The sequence below is a fragment of the Ursus americanus genome, chromosome 13, assembly GCF_024610735.1.
Source record: "Ursus americanus isolate L20-20 chromosome 13, mUrsAme1.1.p, whole genome shotgun sequence".
NCBI classification, from domain to species: domain Eukaryota; kingdom Metazoa; phylum Chordata; class Mammalia; order Carnivora; family Ursidae; genus Ursus; species Ursus americanus.
In genome coordinates, this window is record NC_142139.1 from 20,815,668 (window position 1) to 20,835,594 (window position 19,927).

The 19,927-nt window shown below is 34.8% G+C and overlaps 1 protein-coding gene across 8 annotated transcripts in view; it reads left to right on the forward strand.

Moving 5' to 3' along the window:
* Nucleotides 1-19,927, forward strand: part of LARP1B (La ribonucleoprotein 1B) — a 115,920-nt gene that overhangs the window by 84,609 nt on the left and 11,384 nt on the right. For all 8 annotated transcript variants that reach the window (XM_045799000.2, XM_045799001.2, XM_045798998.2 and 5 more), the window contains 3 exons: nt 351-474; nt 8,753-8,964; nt 9,420-9,526. In XM_045799000.2, coding sequence (XP_045654956.2) covers nt 351-474; nt 8,753-8,964; nt 9,420-9,526 — 443 coding nt within the window. The remainder of the gene's footprint in view (nt 1-350; nt 475-8,752; nt 8,965-9,419; nt 9,527-19,927) is intronic.

The window sequence follows — 19,927 nt, forward strand, 5'->3', positions numbered from 1 at the left end:
GTGTACATTTCTTTTTTCCATCTAACTTGTAAATTCCTTAAGGGTAGGGAGCATACATTAGATTACTTCGTACTAGTGGACTTGTGTGTAAATGCTCAACAAATAATGAATGATTAGAATGTATGCTCTTAAATATATTTTAATTAAATAATACTCATAATATTTTGGGTTTCTCTGTGCCTCTTTTAGATTCTGAACATTAATTGTTAATAAGTATGATGCTGGATTCTTTATTAGGACATTTTTTATTCTGTTGCAGTTAAGCTCATTTTTTGAGATTGGTAGCAATTGTTGTTTGTTGGTTACTGTACTAGCCAGTTTAGTAATTAGATTCCTCCATTCTACTTCAGCAAGAAGTTGAGAACTTTAAGAAGCTAAATCTCATTAGTAAAGAGCAGTTTGAAAACCTAACACCTGAACTTCCTTTTGAGCCAAACCAAGAAGTTCCTGTAGAGCCTTCACAGTCCAGGCAAGGTATGTAAATCTGCTTTTGTGTGTGATAGTTTCTGAATAGTATTAAAGCAGTTCTAAATTGTTTTAAAAGTTTGCTTCTTTTTTATCTGTGGAAAACATTTAGGTGTCTGGTAAAAGACTAGAATTTTAAAACTCAACTTTTATTTATCCTTTGGTGAACTTCAGAACATTTTAGAGACTTGAAAGTACAGATTGTAAATTTGTTAAGTCAGCCTTATAGTATAATCCCACCTTACTCTTGGTGAATAGGCAGGTAATCCCAGAGGTTATCTAGGAGTCATCTGTTGTAACACCTGGTCATGCTCAACCCCAGATGCTTACTGAAAAGCAAGCAGGAGTGGTTGGTTCTTTATGTGTCTCATTTGATTTTGAGATTGCTGGGAATGTTTCTCTTCTTGAAATAAAGAAAAATTTTCACTGACTTGCTGATTCCTTAAAATATACCACTAACATCATTCTTTTGTCCTAATGCCTTAGTTTAGTGTGAACATATAAATACATTTGGGAGATACATAAATTAAATCCAACATTTTCAGGCAAGTGTAAGTGATTTTGTTATAGTTTTTATTTTTATTTTTTTAAAGATTTATTTATTTATTTATTTATTTATTTATTTATTTATTTATTAGACAGAGGGGGACAGCCAGTGAGAGAGGGAACACAAGCAGGGGGAGTGGAAGAGGAAGAAGCAGGCTCCCAGTGGAGGAGCCTGATGTGGGACTCGATCCCAGAACACCAGGATCACACCCTGAGCCGAAGGCAGACGCCTAACTACTGTGCCACCCAGGCACCCCTTGTTATAGTTTTTAAATCCAACATTTTCAGGCAAGTGTAAGTGATTTTGTTATAGTTTTTCATGAAGGCAGATTAAAGAAGAACTTTGAATTTGGAAAGCTTAAGCATATGCCAAAATAAAACAAATTGTGTAACGTAATGAAACCCCCAGCTACCCATTTGCTACTTAATTTCATAGTCAATTTCATTTCTTCTCAGCTCCACTCATTGTCTTTACTCCCACTAGATAATTTTGAAGCAAACTTCTAATAATTATTATTAATATTTTTTCATTCCTACATATTTATGTACGTGTCCTTAAAAAGAACTCTTTTAAACACATAAATAACACATACCATTATCACATCTAAAATTAGTATTAATTCCGGGGCGCCTGGGTAGCACAGTCGTTAAAGCGTCTGCCTTCGGCTCAGGGCGTGATCCTGGCGTACCGGGATCGAGTCCCACATCAGGCTCCTCTGCTATGAGCCTGCTTCTTCCTCTCCCACTCCCCCTGCTGTGTTCCCTCTCTCGCTGGCTGTCTCTCTCTGTCAAATAAATAAATAAAATCTTTAAAATAAAATAAAATAAAATAAAATTAGTATTAATTCCTTAATATCAAATATGTAATTAGTGTTCACATTTCCTCAAATTATCACTTAAAAAAAACTGGGATCCATGTGACTTTGAACATTCCTAGGTTGATATGTCTCGTTTAATCTATAGGTTCAAAGTAATTTTTTTCCTTGCAATTTATTGTTGAAGGAACTGGGTTTTGTCCTATAGAATGTCTCTCATTCTGGATTTTGCTAATTGTATCTCTATGGTTTCATTCAGCCTGTTTTCTGGTCCTGAATTTTTTGCAACTGTTATTTTGATACAGAGCCTTGATCAGATTGAGGCTTAAATTTTTGTGAGAATATGTCATAGGTAATTATTGAATATTTCTACCAGGAGGCACATAATGCTCAATTGTCTCTCTTGTTGTGGCTTTAATAGCCATTGATAATCCTTGGTTGGAGCTTTTATGTTACAAGGGGCTGCAAAATGGTGATAATTCTGTTTTTATCATTGCTTCTTAAATTTAGCAGATAGAATACTTCCATAAAGAGAAATCCCCCTAATTGACTATTCGTTTATCCTGAGATAAAATTCTTACAGGAAAGAGAGTAAGTGCTCAATTTTTTCTCTTCGATTACTAATTTTCAAAGTAATGAGCTGGTTCCCTAACATCTTTCATTGATCACCAATGAGGTTTAGGTTTTTTATTCATTTTAAATTATCATTATGGTTTCATAAATGCATTAGATGTGTTTCACTCTAGTTAATTTTTTTTAAGATTTTATTTGAGAGAGAGGGAGTGAGCTTGAGTGGGGGTGGGGGGAACAGAGAGAGAGAGAGAAGCTGACTCCCCGCTGAGCAGGGAGCTAACATGGGTCTTGATCCCAGGACCCTGAGATCATGACCTAAGCTGAAGACTGATGCTTAACTGACTGAGTCACCCAGGTGCCCCTATTGTAGTTATTCTTATTGATACTTTTCCTATTCATCAGTTTATTGGCTTTTAGCTCCAAGTCCACCTTTCATTGCTTTCTTCTGTGATAGTGGAATTGGACATGGTTGCTAGCAGGCGTGATGATAAGTTTTGTCATTACTTGAGTTGCTACTGAGTTGGTTATTGTTTCTAGGCTTTTTCCATTGAAAGAGTTTAGAATTTTTTTTTTAAGAAAAATATAGGGGCGCCTGGGTGGCTCAGTCGTTAAGCATCTGCCTTCGGCTTAGGGCGTGATCCCGGCGTTCTGGGATCGAACCCCACATCAGGCTCCTCCACTGGAAGCCTGCTTCTTCCTCTCCCATTCCCCCTGCTTATGTTCCCTCTCTCGCTGGCTGTCTCTACCTCTGTCAAATAAATAAATAAAATCTTTAAAAAAAAAAAAAGAAAAATACATTATAAACTCATGTTGATATTTTCTGTTCAACTTTAGGATTAAAGGTTTTCATTTTAATTTGTTTGATTTTGTATTTGTGCTGCTTTCTACTTACCATGAAAAAAAAAATCTTTGTTCCTAACCACAGTAGCAGAATTATTTACTTGTTTATCCTTTAATAAAATAGTTTTAGAATAACAATATTAAATAATACTATTACTATGAATACTGAAGGTAACTTCTTTTAAATCTCTTTAAACTTTTATTTTTTTAAAGATTTTATTTATTTATTTGAGAGAGAGAGTGAGCGAGAGAGCACAAGCCTGGGGCAGGGGCAGAGGGAGAGGAAGAAGCAGGCTCCCCACTGAGCAGGACTCTGGGATCATGATCTGAGCTGAAGGCAGATGCCTAACTGACTGAGCCACCCAGGTGCCCCTAAGTCTCTTTAAACTTTTAAACAACTTTGTGCTTAAAAAATTTTTAAGTTCTTATAGTATTCCTTAAGTATTTTCAGCCTAATTACAAGATTTTTTGTCTTGAGTATATTAAAATTGATAATTTATGCTCCTCAGTACATCATGGAGAGAATGGAAGTCCCAAATTAGGAGATCAATTTTACAGTGCATAAAAGTAACAAAAGGTAGTATCATAAAAATCTGAAACCGTAAAAATCAGTATGAAAAAATGTTAATGGCAATAGAAAAAATAGTAAATGAAACATTAAAGTGGAAATTTATACAGAGAAAAACTGAAGGTCAGTAATATGAAAAGATGCTCTCGTCTTTACTTTGTTGAGATTTGCCAATTGAAACCACAGTGACATATCCTATTATAACCCTACAGTTTCACTTCAAGAGATATTCTTATAAATGTTTACTAAAAGACCATTTATAATAACATTGTTCATAATAGAAAAAACAAATGAAAATTTTAAAATGCCCATTTATAGTAGACTGTATTATAAGATGTGCTATATTCATATAAAGGAAAAATACACAGCAGTGTAAATGAAAGAACTAAAGCTGCAGGTGACAAAATGGGTTAATCTTAAAAATAGATGTAATTGAATCTGGAATAAAATAAATATAAAGCTGAAATTAAATTTGATTTTTAATATGGAAATGTTCAGATAAGTCAAAAGTAGAGAGGACTGTTTAATGAACCCCCATGTAGTTATCTTACCTAATTTCAACTATTAACAGTTTGACATTCTTTTTTCATCTGTACCTTGTTCCCCATGTTTCTAGTATTTCATGTTGAATCTCATTTCATTCAAATAAATATAATTTCTTCTACAAGTACTTCATTGTGTATCATGAACATATATATGTGCAGTTTATGTTTGGTTTTCCCTGATGTCTGGTATATATCTTTTTCAAGTTGGTTATTTGAATCAGGAACAAAAAAACATACATTCCATTTGATCGATAGGACAGTTAAGTTACTCTTAATCTGTAAGCATTCCTCTTCTCTTATTTTTCCATGCCAATGACTTGTTGAAGAAACTGGTTAATTTGTCATAAGATTTCTTATGATTCAGATTTACCTGTTTGTATCTTCATACCAATCATTATGTTCCTTTATCTCCCCTATTCCCTATGAACTAGTATTTAGATGTAGAAGATTTAGTATATTCAGGATTTTTATTTCTCTCATGGCAAGACTGTTTCTTAGAAGGAGCTGTTTACTTCCAATTATATCATACAGTGTCTTTTAGGCTGTCTATTACTGCTGCTATGATTGATCATTGGGTTTAAATGTTATTGGCCTGATCCACTCATCATAAAGTTTCCCTTCAACTATTTTTTTCTAAAGACTTTTTTTTTTTTTTAGAACAGTTCTAGGGTCACAGTAAAATTAAGAGTAGGATACAGAGATTTCCCATTTTCTCCCTCCCCTGAGCTTGCATGACCATCATCCATCTGGTGAAGGATGCTGCTTCCTCATAGCAATATCCCACATCAAAGTGGTACATTTGTTCCAACCGATGTACCTACACCAACACATCATAATTACCCAAAGTCCATAGTTTACATTAGGGTTCACTGTTGGTGTTGCACGTTCTTTGGGTTTTGACAAATATATAATGACATGTGTCTATCACTATAGTATCATACAAAGTAAAAATCCTCTGTGTTTCATCTATTCATGTTTCCCCCACCATACCTCCAACCCCTGGCAACCATTGATCTTACTGTTTCCATAGTTTTCCTTTTCCAGAATACTGAATAGTTGAAATCCTACAGTATGTAGCCTTTTCACATTGGCTTCTCTCACTTAGTAATATGCATTTAAAGCTCATCCATGTCTTTTCATGGCTTGATAGCTCATATATTTTTAGCACTACATAATATTCCATTGTCTGGATATACCACAGTTTGTTCATTCACCTACTGAAGGACATCTTCATTGGTTCCAAGTTTTGGCAGTTATGAATGAAGCTACCTAAACATCCATGTGCAAGTTTTTATGTGGACTTAAGTTTTCAGCTCCTTTGAGTATGTACCAAAGAGGGTGAATCCTGAATCATATGGTAAAAGTATGTTTAGTTTTGTACAAAACTGCCAAACTGTCTTCCAAAGTGACAGTACCATTTTGCATTCCCACCACTAATGAATAAGAGATCCTGTTGCTCCATATCCTTGCCAGCATTTGGTGTTGCCAGTGTTCTGGATTTTGGCCATTCTCATAAGTATGTAGTGGTTTTTGACTTTCATTTATATTTCTCTGATAACATGTGATGTGGAACATCTTTGCCTATGATTATTTGCCATATATATCTTCTTTAATGTATCTGTTGAGATTTTTAGATTGGTTTGTTTTCTTATTGTTGAATTTTAAGAGTTCTTTATATATTTTGGATAATAGTCCTTTATCAGATGTGTCTTTTGCAAATATTTGCGGTCTGTGACTTGTCTTATTCTCTTGACAGTGTCATTTGTGTATCAGATTTTTTTTTTCATTTTAGTGAAGTCCAGTTTATCAATTATTCGTTTTAGGGATTGTGTCTTTGATGTTAAATCTCCCTTCAACGTTTTACTAAATGGTTTTAAGAGTTATTGATGAATATTCCCTACATTCTCTATTTCACTAGAGTTGCAAAATGTCATCCTTTTTTTTTTTTTTTTTTTTTTTTTTTAGTCATCTTCTAATTCTGTCATTCTTTCTGTGTTTCTTACCTAGAATACTATAAAGAAGAATATTCCTTTATCAACTCTTTGGTTACTCTGAAATTCAATTTTTCCAGGAAAGGAAGGATAAATGCTTGTTTCTTTCTTTGTATTCAGTTTATCAGTTTTTAGAACAATGAGTTTTGTGCCCTAGCAACCTACAAATGTGATTAAGTTTTAAGGTACCATTATGAATTCATAGAACTTATTTATTTGACATGTTTACTCAATTTCTGTCATTATTTTTAGTGGTCAAAGTACTTCGTTTTTGGCTGGTGGGGTCCACTAAAGTTTGCTGCTGTATCCTCATGACCTATTCTTCTTTTTTAACTTTTTTCTCCTATTTTTCTTTTTTAACTTCATTGTTTTCTGACTCAAGATTTCCCAGGCTCATATTATATTTTGTGCTCCAGGTTTTATTTCTTTTAGAGGACCAGATCAGTGGGAAATGGAATTTGGAAACCAAACCATAATCTGGATGTTAGGAAGCTTACTGTTATTGTTCCTAGATCTTTAAATATTTCTTTTACAGAGGTGCTGAATTTAACATATTTTTCAGTGTGTGATCATAACTTTATCCTTGTGATTGCATGACTTTTTGGTCCAAGAAAAATCTGTATTAACACAATTCAGTTATCAGTCATTTGGTGGGTATATGTTTTTTTCTTAACACTACTGTGGGCGCTGGTATACAAATATAAGATTGTGGCCCTTGCTTTCAGGAAACCACTGGGACTTATTCTTAGCAGCTAATGGGATAATATATAAGAAAATAAATTTTAATTTAATTAATCAAACAATAAATGGGGAAAATGCAAAGGTGGCACAAAAAAGAATTGATTAATTTTATTGGCAGAAGATGTTCAAGGAATGCTTCAAATTCTCAGGGAAAGTAACATCTGTGCTGGGTATTAAAGGAAGGGTATGAGTTCAACTGGGTGTAAAAAGATAAGGGAAAGGGACTTTCAGAAAGAGGAAAAAGCATGTGAAAAGATACCAAGCAACAGAACAGGATCAAGTAGGTTGCTATCTGAGGCACCAAAACTGAGGTGGTGAAAGACAATAGATGAGTCAAAATCAGTAAAGTCTTACTATGCCATGATAGAGACTAGACTTCTCCCAGATGCAAAAGGAAAACACTGACAGATTTTAAGTAAGATACATGAAATGTATCCTAATTTGCTCTTCAGAAAACATTCTGATAACAGATTGGGAGGGGAAAGGGGAAGTTAGGGAAATTAGGTAATAGAGTAGGTAAGTTCACTTTTGAGTTTACAACCTTGTGTTTAGAATAGTGCTTGGCATATAGTAGGCACTCAATAATAGGTGTTGAATGATGAAAAAAAATTTGTTATATGAATCAAAAGAAATCTGAAGAAATCCGTATAGAAACAGAGCTTACATTCTGCTTGCTTACTTATTAGTATCTTATTACCATGATATTTTTACAAACTAATTAATTAATAAGCAAATCAACCCAATAGAAATATAGTCAGGATACAAATGATAAGCTCATGATTGGGGAAATCTGAACGATGACTATACATATGAAAATAGGCTCAACTTCACTAGTAACCAAAGAAATACAAATACCATTTAAGTCCCATAAGATAGAAAAATATTTAAATGTCTAAACAAAACCCAGTCTTAACCAGGGTATTAAATCGCTGAGACTTTTTCATGCTGCTGGTGGGAGTATAAATTGGTGAAACCATTCATTATAGAAATCACCTTGGCCATCAGTAATCAGTAAGTCAGAAGATACATGTGTCATTTTAGACAACATTTCCATTTCACATATGAATCCTAGAGACATTCTCATACCTGTAAAGACAGACATGTTTAACAGTGTTCACTGCAGCATCTTTGATTATACCAAAAATTTAGAAATAACATAACCTGTGTATCTTCAGGAAAATGAATAAATTTTAATATATTTGTATAACAGCATAATCTTCTGGAGTGAAAATGAATAAGCCAAAGCTCAATGAGTAGAATTTGAATAATCAAATCTCAAAATATGACTGTAAAAGCTCATAGTATGATGTCACTTATGTAAAGTTAACTATGCAAAATAATGTTATTACATATATGTATATAATAATAGATAAAAATACCAAATTTGAAAGCCTGGTCGTCTCTGAGGAGGGAAAGTGTAAGGGGGTTGGGGAAGGTTATATAGTGGGCTTCAGCCTATTTTTCTTTTTAAAAAAGTCAGAAACAGATATAGCAACATTAAAACTTAGTAAAGAGGGGGTGTGCAGACAAGTGTTTTTTATTCTTACATATTTAAATGTTTCTAATGAAAAAATCTTTTGAGGGTAGAAAACTTCAGAATTACCTTTGTTCTCAAGTAAAATACTTTCTTAGCATCTAAATACATTTAACTAGTTTTTTGTTTTGCAGATTTGAGTGATGAGTTAGCCCAGCAGCTGTTTGATGTTTCAGAAATATCTTCAGCAACAATGGCCCCTTCATTGCCCACGGCTGTTCCAAAATCTCCTAGAATTTATCCTGCAAGGACACCTAAAACACCTCGAACGCCCAGATTACAAGATCCAAACAAAACACCAAGGTTTTATCCTGTTGTTAAAGAACCAAAAGCTATTGATGTAAAGGTACACAAAATAAGCAGTAATATAAAGCCTGCATTTTATATCCTTTAACATTACAGTATGAGACTTTTTAGTTTCTATTGTGTTTTTTAAAATATATATTTTAGATTGTAAGAATTTGCTTAAAAATGGTATTTTTCCATAGTGATGTTTTTTCAGGTTAAAGAACAACTTTTTTACAATTTGTAGTGTAATTAATGTTGACCAGAAGGTATAATGAAGAATCACACTAAGTTGTATTTCCTTTAATCCTTGTGTTGAAACCTAGCAAAGGACCTTCTCTGTTAAGTTTTGTAACTTGTATATGAGATGTTTGAGTTTTGTGACTTCATGTGATTTCATAATGTGTCATCCACAGTATGAAAATGTTTGAGCTAGTTTACAGTCAGAGGGTTTTAATTTACTTGTGAAGTTCACACTACTGAAATAATTGCAATGTTTGACTTCTTTTTCTTTAGAGTCCAAGAAAGAGAAAAACAAGACATAGTACAAATCCCCCTCTAGAGTGTCATGTTGGTTGGGTTATGGATTCCAGAGATCACGGGCCAAGAACATCTTCTGTCAGGTACTGTATTTGTCAAACAGTGCTTTGTTTTTTATTCTAAGTTTGTTGAAAACAGTTACTAATTAGATATTTGGAATATTTAAAAATTTATATGTTAGCAAAGTATGGAACAATGAAAATAGTTTTTAAAAACAAGCCAAAGGAAGGGAAATAAGTGGGACAATTTTCCAGTAAGTACATTAAGGAATACTTGAGGACAATTTTTTTTCCCATTTAAACTAGTTTCCACAAGTGTGTACTCTTAGAGAAAAAATATTTAAGCTTACGAAAGATTCCAGATTTTCATAGCATAGTAGGTTCTCAGTGAATTAATGTGCTAAACAACCTACTCAAACTATATAAAGAATATGGAAATAAATACTTTAATTTTGAAATTTTTCCTTTTGGGGAGAAATAGATTAGCTGACTGTTAGTATTAAGTGGTTTTTCTTTTAGCTTTATTTTTTTAAAAAAAGACTATTTACCTCAAGAGGGATGATAGAGCAAGCCTTTGATGATGCCGGTTGTGCGATATCGTATGGTATGTTTTGTCATATACGGTGGATGCAGAGGTGATTTGCTGCTAATTGCTTTGTGTTTCTTGTAAACTCGTTTTGTGTTCGTGTAGATACTTTTCAGAATAGTTATCTGATCAACTTTCTAAATGAAAGCTTTAGGAAAAAGTGTTATTTGGTTAGTAGAAGGGAAGAATTAAATCGTTTTATTCAAAGAAAAGCTAGTGAGTTTATCATGATCTGAAAATCTCTACCTCTGTCTTTCCAGTGATATTTGGTACTTTTACATTTTGTTCTCATTAGATGTATTGTCCTTAAAAGATAAAATGTGTATATGTTTTTTTCACACCTATTGTATACTTATGGTTATTGTGTTCTAAGTGATTTTGAGAGTTTATTTTCCACGGTATTTTTTTAAAGATTTTTATTTATTAGAGAGAGAGAGAGAAAGCACAAGCAGGGGGAGGGACAGAGGGAGAAGCAGGCTCCCTGCTGAGCAACGGGCCCAATGCCGGATTTGATCCTAGGACCCTGGGATCATGACTTGAGCTGAAGGCAGACGCTTAACGGACTGAGCCACCCAGGCACCCCTCCAGGGTAATTTTTTTTTTTTAATCAGGGCAGTATATTTAGAGATTAGCAAATAATGGTGAAAGATGTTTAGTCAATAACATTTAGTTTAGTTAGAACATTTAATGGAACGTTTAGTTAGGAATATTTTCCTTACAATTCATTTTTTATTACATTATATCTTTTGTTATTAATAATTCATCTGTATAGTGATTTATTCATTTCCAGGCACCACTCCACCTTCTCCTACAAGTAAAATGTATCAGGAAAGCAGGGGCTTAACATTGTGTTGGGCACTTCCCTAGGCACTGTGAGTATACAGCAGGGAACAAGATAATTATAGTCCCTGCCTTTCTGGAGCTTAATTCAGGGGTGACAGACAAGTATTTATAATAATGACTGTAAACTTTTAAAATTGACCTATTTTTTAGAGTAGTTTTAGGTTCACAGCAAAAATTGAGTGGAAGGTACTGAGAGTTCCCTTATACTCCCTGCATTCCCTGCCTTCCACACCACAGTCTCACCCACTATCAACATTCCTATCTTTAGATCATCTACATTAATGTAATTATGGATGTGGTTGAATTTAAATCTACCATTTTATATTCTACTTTTCTCATGTCTTCTTTGTTCTTTTTCCTTCCATCTTTTGAATCAGTTGAATTTTTATTTTATCTCTACCATTGGCTTCTCAGTTATATCTTATTTTTTACTGGTCTTCGACTGTTCATAATATACATTTCAACTTAGTCTACTTTCAAATAATATTATACCACTACATTTATAGCATAAGAATCTTAATACCGTGGAGTTCCATTTTCTCCCATCATCTGTGCTATGCTTTGTTATTACTTTTCTTAGATAGTTATCTTTTAAAGACATGAGAAATTTTTATTTTATTTATTTGTTTATTCACAGAGATATTATTTATTTGAGATAGAAAGAGAGTGCATGGTGGGGGTGAGGAGGGAGAGGCAGACCCCCTGATGAGCAGGGAGCTAGATGATCAGAGGATCCCTGGGGCTCAATTGCAGGACCCTGAGACCATGACCTGAGCTGAAAGGAGCTTAACTGACTGAGCCACCCAGGTGCCCCAATGTGAGAAATTTTTAAAACATTTGCTCTCATTTTTACCATTTGTATTGCTCTTCATTTCTTATTGTACAGGTCTATTAGGAGTGGATTCTGTCAACTTTTGTTTATCAGGAGAAGTTTGTTTTTTTCTATTTTGAAAGATACTCTTATTGAGTATAAAATTCTTTGATGGATCTAGGTATGGATAAGGTTATATGTGTATATATGTTTGTGACACACAAGGTTTTATCCTGCTTGTGGTTCTCTGAAGTTATTGGATTTATTGTTTGTTGTCTTTTATTTAGTTAGGAAAATTTTCATCTCTTATGTCTTCAAGTATTTTTTGCCCTGTGTTCTTGTTGTTTGTTCCTCCTTCTGGGAATCCAATTACATGTACATTAGACCATTTGTTAATATCTCACAGCTCTTAGATGATCCAGGGTTTTTTTCTACTTTTTCTCTTTGTAATTCACATTGGAAATTTTGATTGACCCATGTTCAAGTTTACTTTCTTCAGCTGTGTCCAGTCTCCTGATAAGTTTGTTACAGGGATTTTCCATTTCTGATATTGTGCTTCATATATTTTGTAATACCATTTGACTTTTTAATAATAGTTCTCCTTTTCCTGCTGAAATTCTATATCATGCATATTGTTCTCCTTTCCATGAGTTCCTTCTACATATTAATCTATTCATAGTTATTTTAAAGTCCACTGTGTGATCATGCCAGTAGGTGGGTCATCTGTTGTAAATCTCGTTCTGTTTTTTTGCATTATCTTTTGATTAAAAATTTTAATTTTCTTGTCTTTTTTGTGTCTGTCTTATAAATTTTGATTGAATTCTAGATTCTTGCTCTTAGACTTATTTTATGCCTCTAATATCTCCAGATCTCAAACTGAGTAAACCCTGATCTTTGTTCCTAATCTGCAGAATGTTGCTAAAATAAATCCTGATTGATATGAATACAGATTCATATGCTCCAGTTATAGTTATATCCCCAGTACAGTATTATAAATATTATTTTCCTTCTATGATTTTTTAACATTTTCTTTTCTCTAGCTTATTTTATTATAAGTATAGTATATAATACATATAATATAAAAAGTATGTGTTAATTGTGTAAGTTATTGGCAAGGCTTCTGGTCAACAGTAAGCTATTAGTAGTTAAGTTTTTAGGGAGTCAAAACTTACATGTCGATTTTTGACTGTGTAGGGTGTCAGCACCCCTGCATTGTTCAAGGGTTAATTGTATAAACATATATGTAACTAATACCAGCCCCTCAAGATCTATGAAGCAAAAATTGGGGCACCTGGGCAGCTTAGTCAGTTAAGCATCCAACTCTTAATTTCAGCTCAGCTCATGATCTCAGGGTTGTGGAATCTAGCCCCGTGTCAGGCTCCGTGCTTAGGAGGGAGTCTGCTTAAGATTCTCTCCCTCTGCCCTTCCCTACCACTTTCTCTCAAATAATAAATACATCTTTCTTAAAAAGATATATGAAGAAAAACTGAAAAAATTGGAAGGAGAAATAAACAGTTCTGCGAGAATAATTGGAGATTTCAATACACTATTTTCAGTAATGCATAGATCAACTTGACATAAGATGAGTAATAAAATAGAGGACTTGAACAACACAATAAACAAATTAGACCTAACAGATATATAGAGAATATTCTCCCCTACAACAGCACACACAGGACATTCTCCACAATAGACCATGTGTTAGGCCAAAACAAAAACTTCAATAGATTTTAAATGAAATACCATATAAGGTATTTTCTCTGACTGCAACGGAATGAAGTTAGTAGAAATCTATAACAGAAGTAAAACTGGAAAATTCACAAATATGTGGCAATTAAGCAACATACTTTTAACCCATGAGTCAAGGAAGAAATCATAAAGGAAATTAGAAAATACTTAGAGATATATGAAAGTGAAAACATAGCATACCAGGTCTTAATGGAATGCAAGGAAAGCAGTGCTCAGAGGGAAATTTGTAGCTATAAATGCCTACATTTAAAAAGAAAAGAGATCACAAATCAGTAACCTAACATTATATTTTTAAAAACTTGAAAATGAAGAACAAAATAAACCCAAAGCTAGCAGAAGGGAGAAAGGAAATGTTGAAAATGACAGCAAAAATAAACAATAAAGAGAAGAGAAAAACAGTAGAGAAAATAAGTAAAAACATGTTGGTTCTTTGAGAAGATCAACTAACAAAGTTTCTTTAGCTAGACTGCCAGAGAAAAAAGAGAAGATGCAAATAACTAAAATCAGAAATGGAAATGGAAACATAACTAACCAAGCTTACAGAGATGAGGATTCAAAGAGAATAGTATGAACAATTATACATCAACAAATTAGATAACCTGGGAGAAATGCACAAATTCCTCAAAACATACAAATTAAACTGATTCAACAAGAAATAGAAAATCTCAACCCATACATAAGAGTAAAGAGATCAAATCAGTAATCAGAGATCCCCTGATTCCAGACCAAGTGGCTTCACTTAAAGTGAATTCTACCAGATATTTAAAGAAGAATTAACACTAATCCCTTTCAAACTCTTCCAAAAAAATTGAAGAGAAGGGAATGCTTACTCTATGAGGCCTGCATTACCCTGATACCAAAACCAGATAAAGACATCACAAAAAAATAAAATTATATAACAGTGTCCCTTATGAATATGGATGCAGAAGTTCTCAACAGAATATTAGCAAATGAAATTCAGCAGTTGTCAGGGGCACCTGGCTGGCTCAATTAGTAGAGCTTGCGACTCTTAATCTGAGGGTTGTGAGTTTAAGCTCCACGTTGATCATGGAGCCTACTTTAAATAAATAAATAAATAAATAAATAAATAAATAAATAAATAAATAAATATCTTTTAAAAATCTAGCAATATATAGAAAAGATTATTCACCATGACCAAGTAGAATTTATCTCAGTAATGCAAGGGTGGTTCAACATAAGAAAATCAGTGTAATATACATATTAATAGAACTAAGGAAGTGACTGTGGCACCTGGGTGGCTCAGTCAGTTAAGCAGCCAGCTCTTGATCTTGGCTCAGGTCATGATCTCAGGTCCTGGGATCAAGCCCCACATCAAGCTCTGAGTCTGCTTAAGGATTCTCTCTCTCCCCCTGCCCCCACTTGCACACACACTCTCTCTCTCTAAAATAAATAAATTTTTTTAAAAAAGAATTAAAAAAGAATTAAGGAAATGACTACATGATTATCTCAGTTGACCTAGAAAACACATGTGACAAAATCCACCATCTTTTTATGATTAAAAAGTCTTTGAAAACTATGAATAAAGGGAAAATCCCTCAACATGATAAAAAGTATTTTTAAGAAACCCACAGCTAACATTATACTCAATGGTGAAAGACTAAAATCTGTCCTCCTAAGGTCAGAAACAAGACAAGGATACCTGCTTTCACTGTTGGTATTCAACATTGTATTGAAAGTTCTAGCCAGAGCTGGTAGAGAAGGAAAGGAAAGACATCAAATTAAAAAGGAAGGGGTAAGGGGCACCTAGAATGGCTCAGATGGTTAAGCATCTGCTTTCAGCTCAGGTCATGATCTCCAGGTCCTGGGATCAAGCCCCGTGTCAGGCTCCCAGCTCAGCAGGGAGTCTGCTTCTGCACTCCTCCCCCACCGCCCCGCTGTGCTCTCTAGCTCTCTCTCTCTCAAATGAAAAAAAAAAAGTCTTAAAAAAAAAAAAAAAAGGAAGGGGTAAGACTGTCTCCAGTCATAAATAATGTGATTCCATACATAGAAAATCCCAGGGGATCAATGAATAAGATACTACAGCTAATAAATTTGGCAAAGTTACAGGGTACAAAACACAGATCAGTTGTGTTTCTATATGCCAGCATTGAACAATTTGAAAAGGAAATTAAGAAAGCAATTCCGTTTATATTGGCACCTAAAAGAATTAAATACTTAGGGGAAAAAAACCTAACCAAAGAGGTGGAAGTTTTGTATGCTGAAAACTACAAAACATTGCTGAAAAAATTACAGCAGACCTAAATAATTGGAAAGACATTTGCTGTTCATGGATAGGGAGACTTAACATTGTTAAGACGTCAGTGCTATCTACAGTGATCTATAGATTCAACAAAATCCTTATCAGAATTCCAACAGCCTTTTTTTTTTCTTCCAAGTTTTTATTTAAATTCCAGTTAGCTAACATACAGTGTAATTTTACTTACAGGTGTAGGATTTGGTGATTCATCCCTTGCATACAAAGAGTCCAATGCTCATCACAAGGGCCTTCCTTAATACCCATCACCCATTTAACCCATCCCCCCACCGGTCTCCCCTCCAGTAACCCTCAGTTTGTTTCCTACAGTTAAGAGTCTGTTTTATGGTTTGCCTCTCTTTCTTTATTTCCCCCGCATTCATCTGTTTTGTTTCTTAAATTCCACACCTGAGTGAAATCATATGGTATTTGTCTTTCTGTGACTGACTTATTTTGCTTAGCATAATACTCTCTACCTCCATCCATGTTGTTGCAAATGGCAAGATTTCATTCTTTTTTATAGTTGAGTAATATTCCATTGTGTGTGTATATATATATACACACATATGTATATGTATACATACACAGACACAACACATAATCTTAATCCATTCATCGGTCGATGGGCATTTGGGCTTTGTCCATAATTTTGCTGTTGTTGATAATGCTTCTATAAACATTGGGGTACATGTGCCCCTTTGAATCAGTATTTTTGTATCCTAGTAGTGCATTTACTGGGTTGGAGAGTAGTTCTCTATTTTTAATTTTTTGAGCAACCTCCATACTGTTTTCCAGAGTGGCTGCACCAGTTTGCATTCCCACCAACAATGTAAGAGGGTTCCCCGTTCTCCACATCCTTGCCAACATCTGTTGTTTCCTATGTTGTTATTTTAGCCATTCTGACAGGTGTGAGGTGGTATCTCATTGTGGTTTTGGTTTGTATTTCCCTGATGATGAGTGATGTGTCTGTTAGCCATCTGGATGTTTTCTTTGGAAAAATGTCTATTCATGTCTTCTGCTCATTTGTTAACTGGATTTTTTGTTTTTGCATGTTGAGTTTGGTAAGTTCTTTATAGATTTTAGATACTAACCCATTTTCTGATATGTCATTTTCAAATATCTTCTCCCATTCCAAAGGTTGTCTTTTAGTTTTGTTGATTGTTTCCTTCACTGTGCAGAAGCCTTTTATCTTGATGAAGTCCCAGCAGTTCATTTTTGCTTTGTTTCCCTTGCCTCTGAAGACCTGTCCAGTAAGAAGTTTCTATGACCGATGTCAAAGAGATTACTGCCTGTGTTCTTCTCTAGGATTTTGATGGTTTCCTGTCTCATATTTAGGTCGCTCATTCCTTTTCAATTTATTTTTGTATATGGTATAAGAAAGTGGTCCAGTTCCATTCTTTTGCATGTCGCTGTCCAGTTTTCCCACCACAATTTGTTGAAGAGACTCTTTTCCATTAGATGTTCTTTCCTGCTTTGTTGAAGATTAGTTGACCATACAATTGTGGGTTCATTTCTGGGTTTTCTATTCTGTTCCATTGATCTATGTGCCTGACAACCATTTTTACAAAATGGAAAACCTTATTCTCAAATTCATGTGAAATTGCAAGGAGTCCTGAGAAGCCAAAACAGTCTTACAGAGAAAGAATAAAATCGGAGGACTAACACTTCTGACTGTGAAAGTTACTACAAAGCTACAGTATTAAACTAAAGCACCTGGGTGGCTCAGTCAATTAAGTGGCTGCCTTTGGCTCAGGCTGTGGTCCCAGGGTCCTGGGATCAAGCCCCACATTGGGCTCCTTGCTCAGTGGGGAGCCTGCTTCTCCCTCTGCCTGTCATTCCCCCTGCTTGGGCTTGCTCTCTCCCCCATCCCTTCAATAAATAAATAAAATCTTTAAAAAAAAAAAAAAAAGGTGGGGGAGGACTTTTAAAGAAAAAAGAAAAAAAAATTAAAAAAAATTATGGTCCTGGCCTAAGGACAGACAAGTGGACCAATGGAATAGACTAGGAAGCCTAGAAATAAACCTTCATATGTCTGGTCAGTTTATTTTCAAAAAGGTGCTAGAACTGTTCAGTAGAGAAAAGGACCATCTTTTCAACAAACGCTACTGGGAAAACGGAATATCCAACATAGAAAAGGATGGATAAGGATGGATCCAGACCTTATACCCTGTACAAAAAAATTAACTCAAAATTGATCAAAGACCTAAACTTAAGAGTTAAAAGTATAAAATTGTTAGAAGAAAGCATAAGGGAAAATCTTCATCACCCTGGGTTTGACATTGGTTTCTTGAGTATGACACCAAAAGCACAAGTAACAAAAGAAAAAAATAAATCATACTTCATCATAATTAAGAACTTTTACGTATCAGAAGATAGTATCAGAGTCAAAAGACAACCTACTCAATAGGAGAAAATATTTGCAAATCAAATATCTGATAAGGGATTAATATTTAGAACATATAAAGCGCTCCAAAAACTTGACAACTAAAAAAACCCAATTCAAAAATGGGCAAAGAATTTGAATAGACATTTCTTCAAAGAAGATATACAAATAGCCAATAAGCCCATGAAAAGATGTTCAGCATCATTAGTCATTAGAGAAATGCAAATCAAAAATCACACCACTTTACACCCACTAGGATGGTATTATGGTTTCTCCTTAAAATTATATGTTGAAAGCTTAACCCCCAGTGTGATTATATTTGGAGATAGTACAGCCTTTAAGGAGACCCATTAGTGTTAAATGAAGTCATGAAGATGGGCCCTAATTTAATAGGACTGGTGTCTTTATAAGAAGAGGAAGAGACATGAGGGATCTCTTTCTGTATATACATAGAGAAAAAGCCATGTGAAGACACGTTGTGAAGGTGGCTCTCTGTAAGCCAGGAAGAGAAGCCTCACCAGAAACCAATGTTGCTGGCACTTTGATCTTGGACTTTGTAGGAGTGCTGACAGTACTGACTCCATCTTTTGCCTTCCATCTTGTTCTTGTCTGCACAGTGACCTTCCACAACCACCTGTTCCAGGCCTATTGGAGGTTACTATGTGCTCTAGCTGGAATGAGGGATGGTGTATAGATTGCGCCACTTTAGATAACTAGTAGAGATCCCTCTGGCACACAGATGGTGCTACTTTAGAGAAGTGCCCTTTGACCTCACCACAATGATCCCCTCACTCTGTAAATTCTGTAGATTAAGGTCTGAACTTTGTGGAAAATAGCTGCACAATGCTGAGATCATCTGTCCACCCGATCCCCCTGTCAGTAAGTTGCTCTAAATAAAAAACTAAACAGTATGGAGTGGCTTGCTTTGTTTTTTGGTCTCAAAGTGCCTCCTCAGTCCAGAGGATATTTTACTGCTCTTCCTCCACCTTCTAATAGACTTCTGGCTTCCAGAACTGTAAGAACATAAATTTCTGTTGTTTAAACCACCCAGTCTGTGGTATCTTGTTATGGGAGCTGTCTAATGTGTATAATTTTTTTTTTAAACTGAAAATATGGGGCACCTGGGTGGCTGAGTTAGTTAAACACCCGACTCTTGATTTCAGCTCAGGTCTTTTTTTTTTTTTTTTTTTTTAAGATTTTATTTACTTATTTTGACAGAGAGAGAGGCAGCCAGCGAGAGAGGGAACACAAGCAAGGGGAGTGGGAGAGGAAGAAGCAGGCTCCCAGCAGAACAGGGAGCCCGATGCAGGGCTCCATCCCAGGATCCTGGGACCACGCCCTGAGCCAAAGGCAGATGCTTAACGACTGAGCCACCCAGGAGCCCCTCAGCTCAGGTCTTGATCTCAGGGTCATGCCCCATGTTAGGCTCCATGCCCAGCATTGAGCCTACTTAAATAAATACATACATATATACATATATACCTGAAAATAAATGTTTGTGAGGGTGTAGAGAAATTGGAACCCTTGAGCATTGTTTGTGGAAATATAAAATGCCACAGCCACTGGAAAACAGTTTGTCATTTTCTCGAAAGGTTAAAGCATATAATTACCATATGTTCCAGCTATTCCAATCCTAGGTATATATTCAAAAGAATTGAAAATGGAGTTGAACGAACATTTTTATGTCCATGTTTACAGAAGTATTATTCATAACAGCCAAAAGATGAAAACAACCCATCTGCATCAACAGATTACTGCATAAACACAATATGGTATATACATATGATGGAATATTATTCAACCATATAAAAGAATGAAAGTTTAATTTATGCAACAACAATGTAAATAGACCTTGAAAA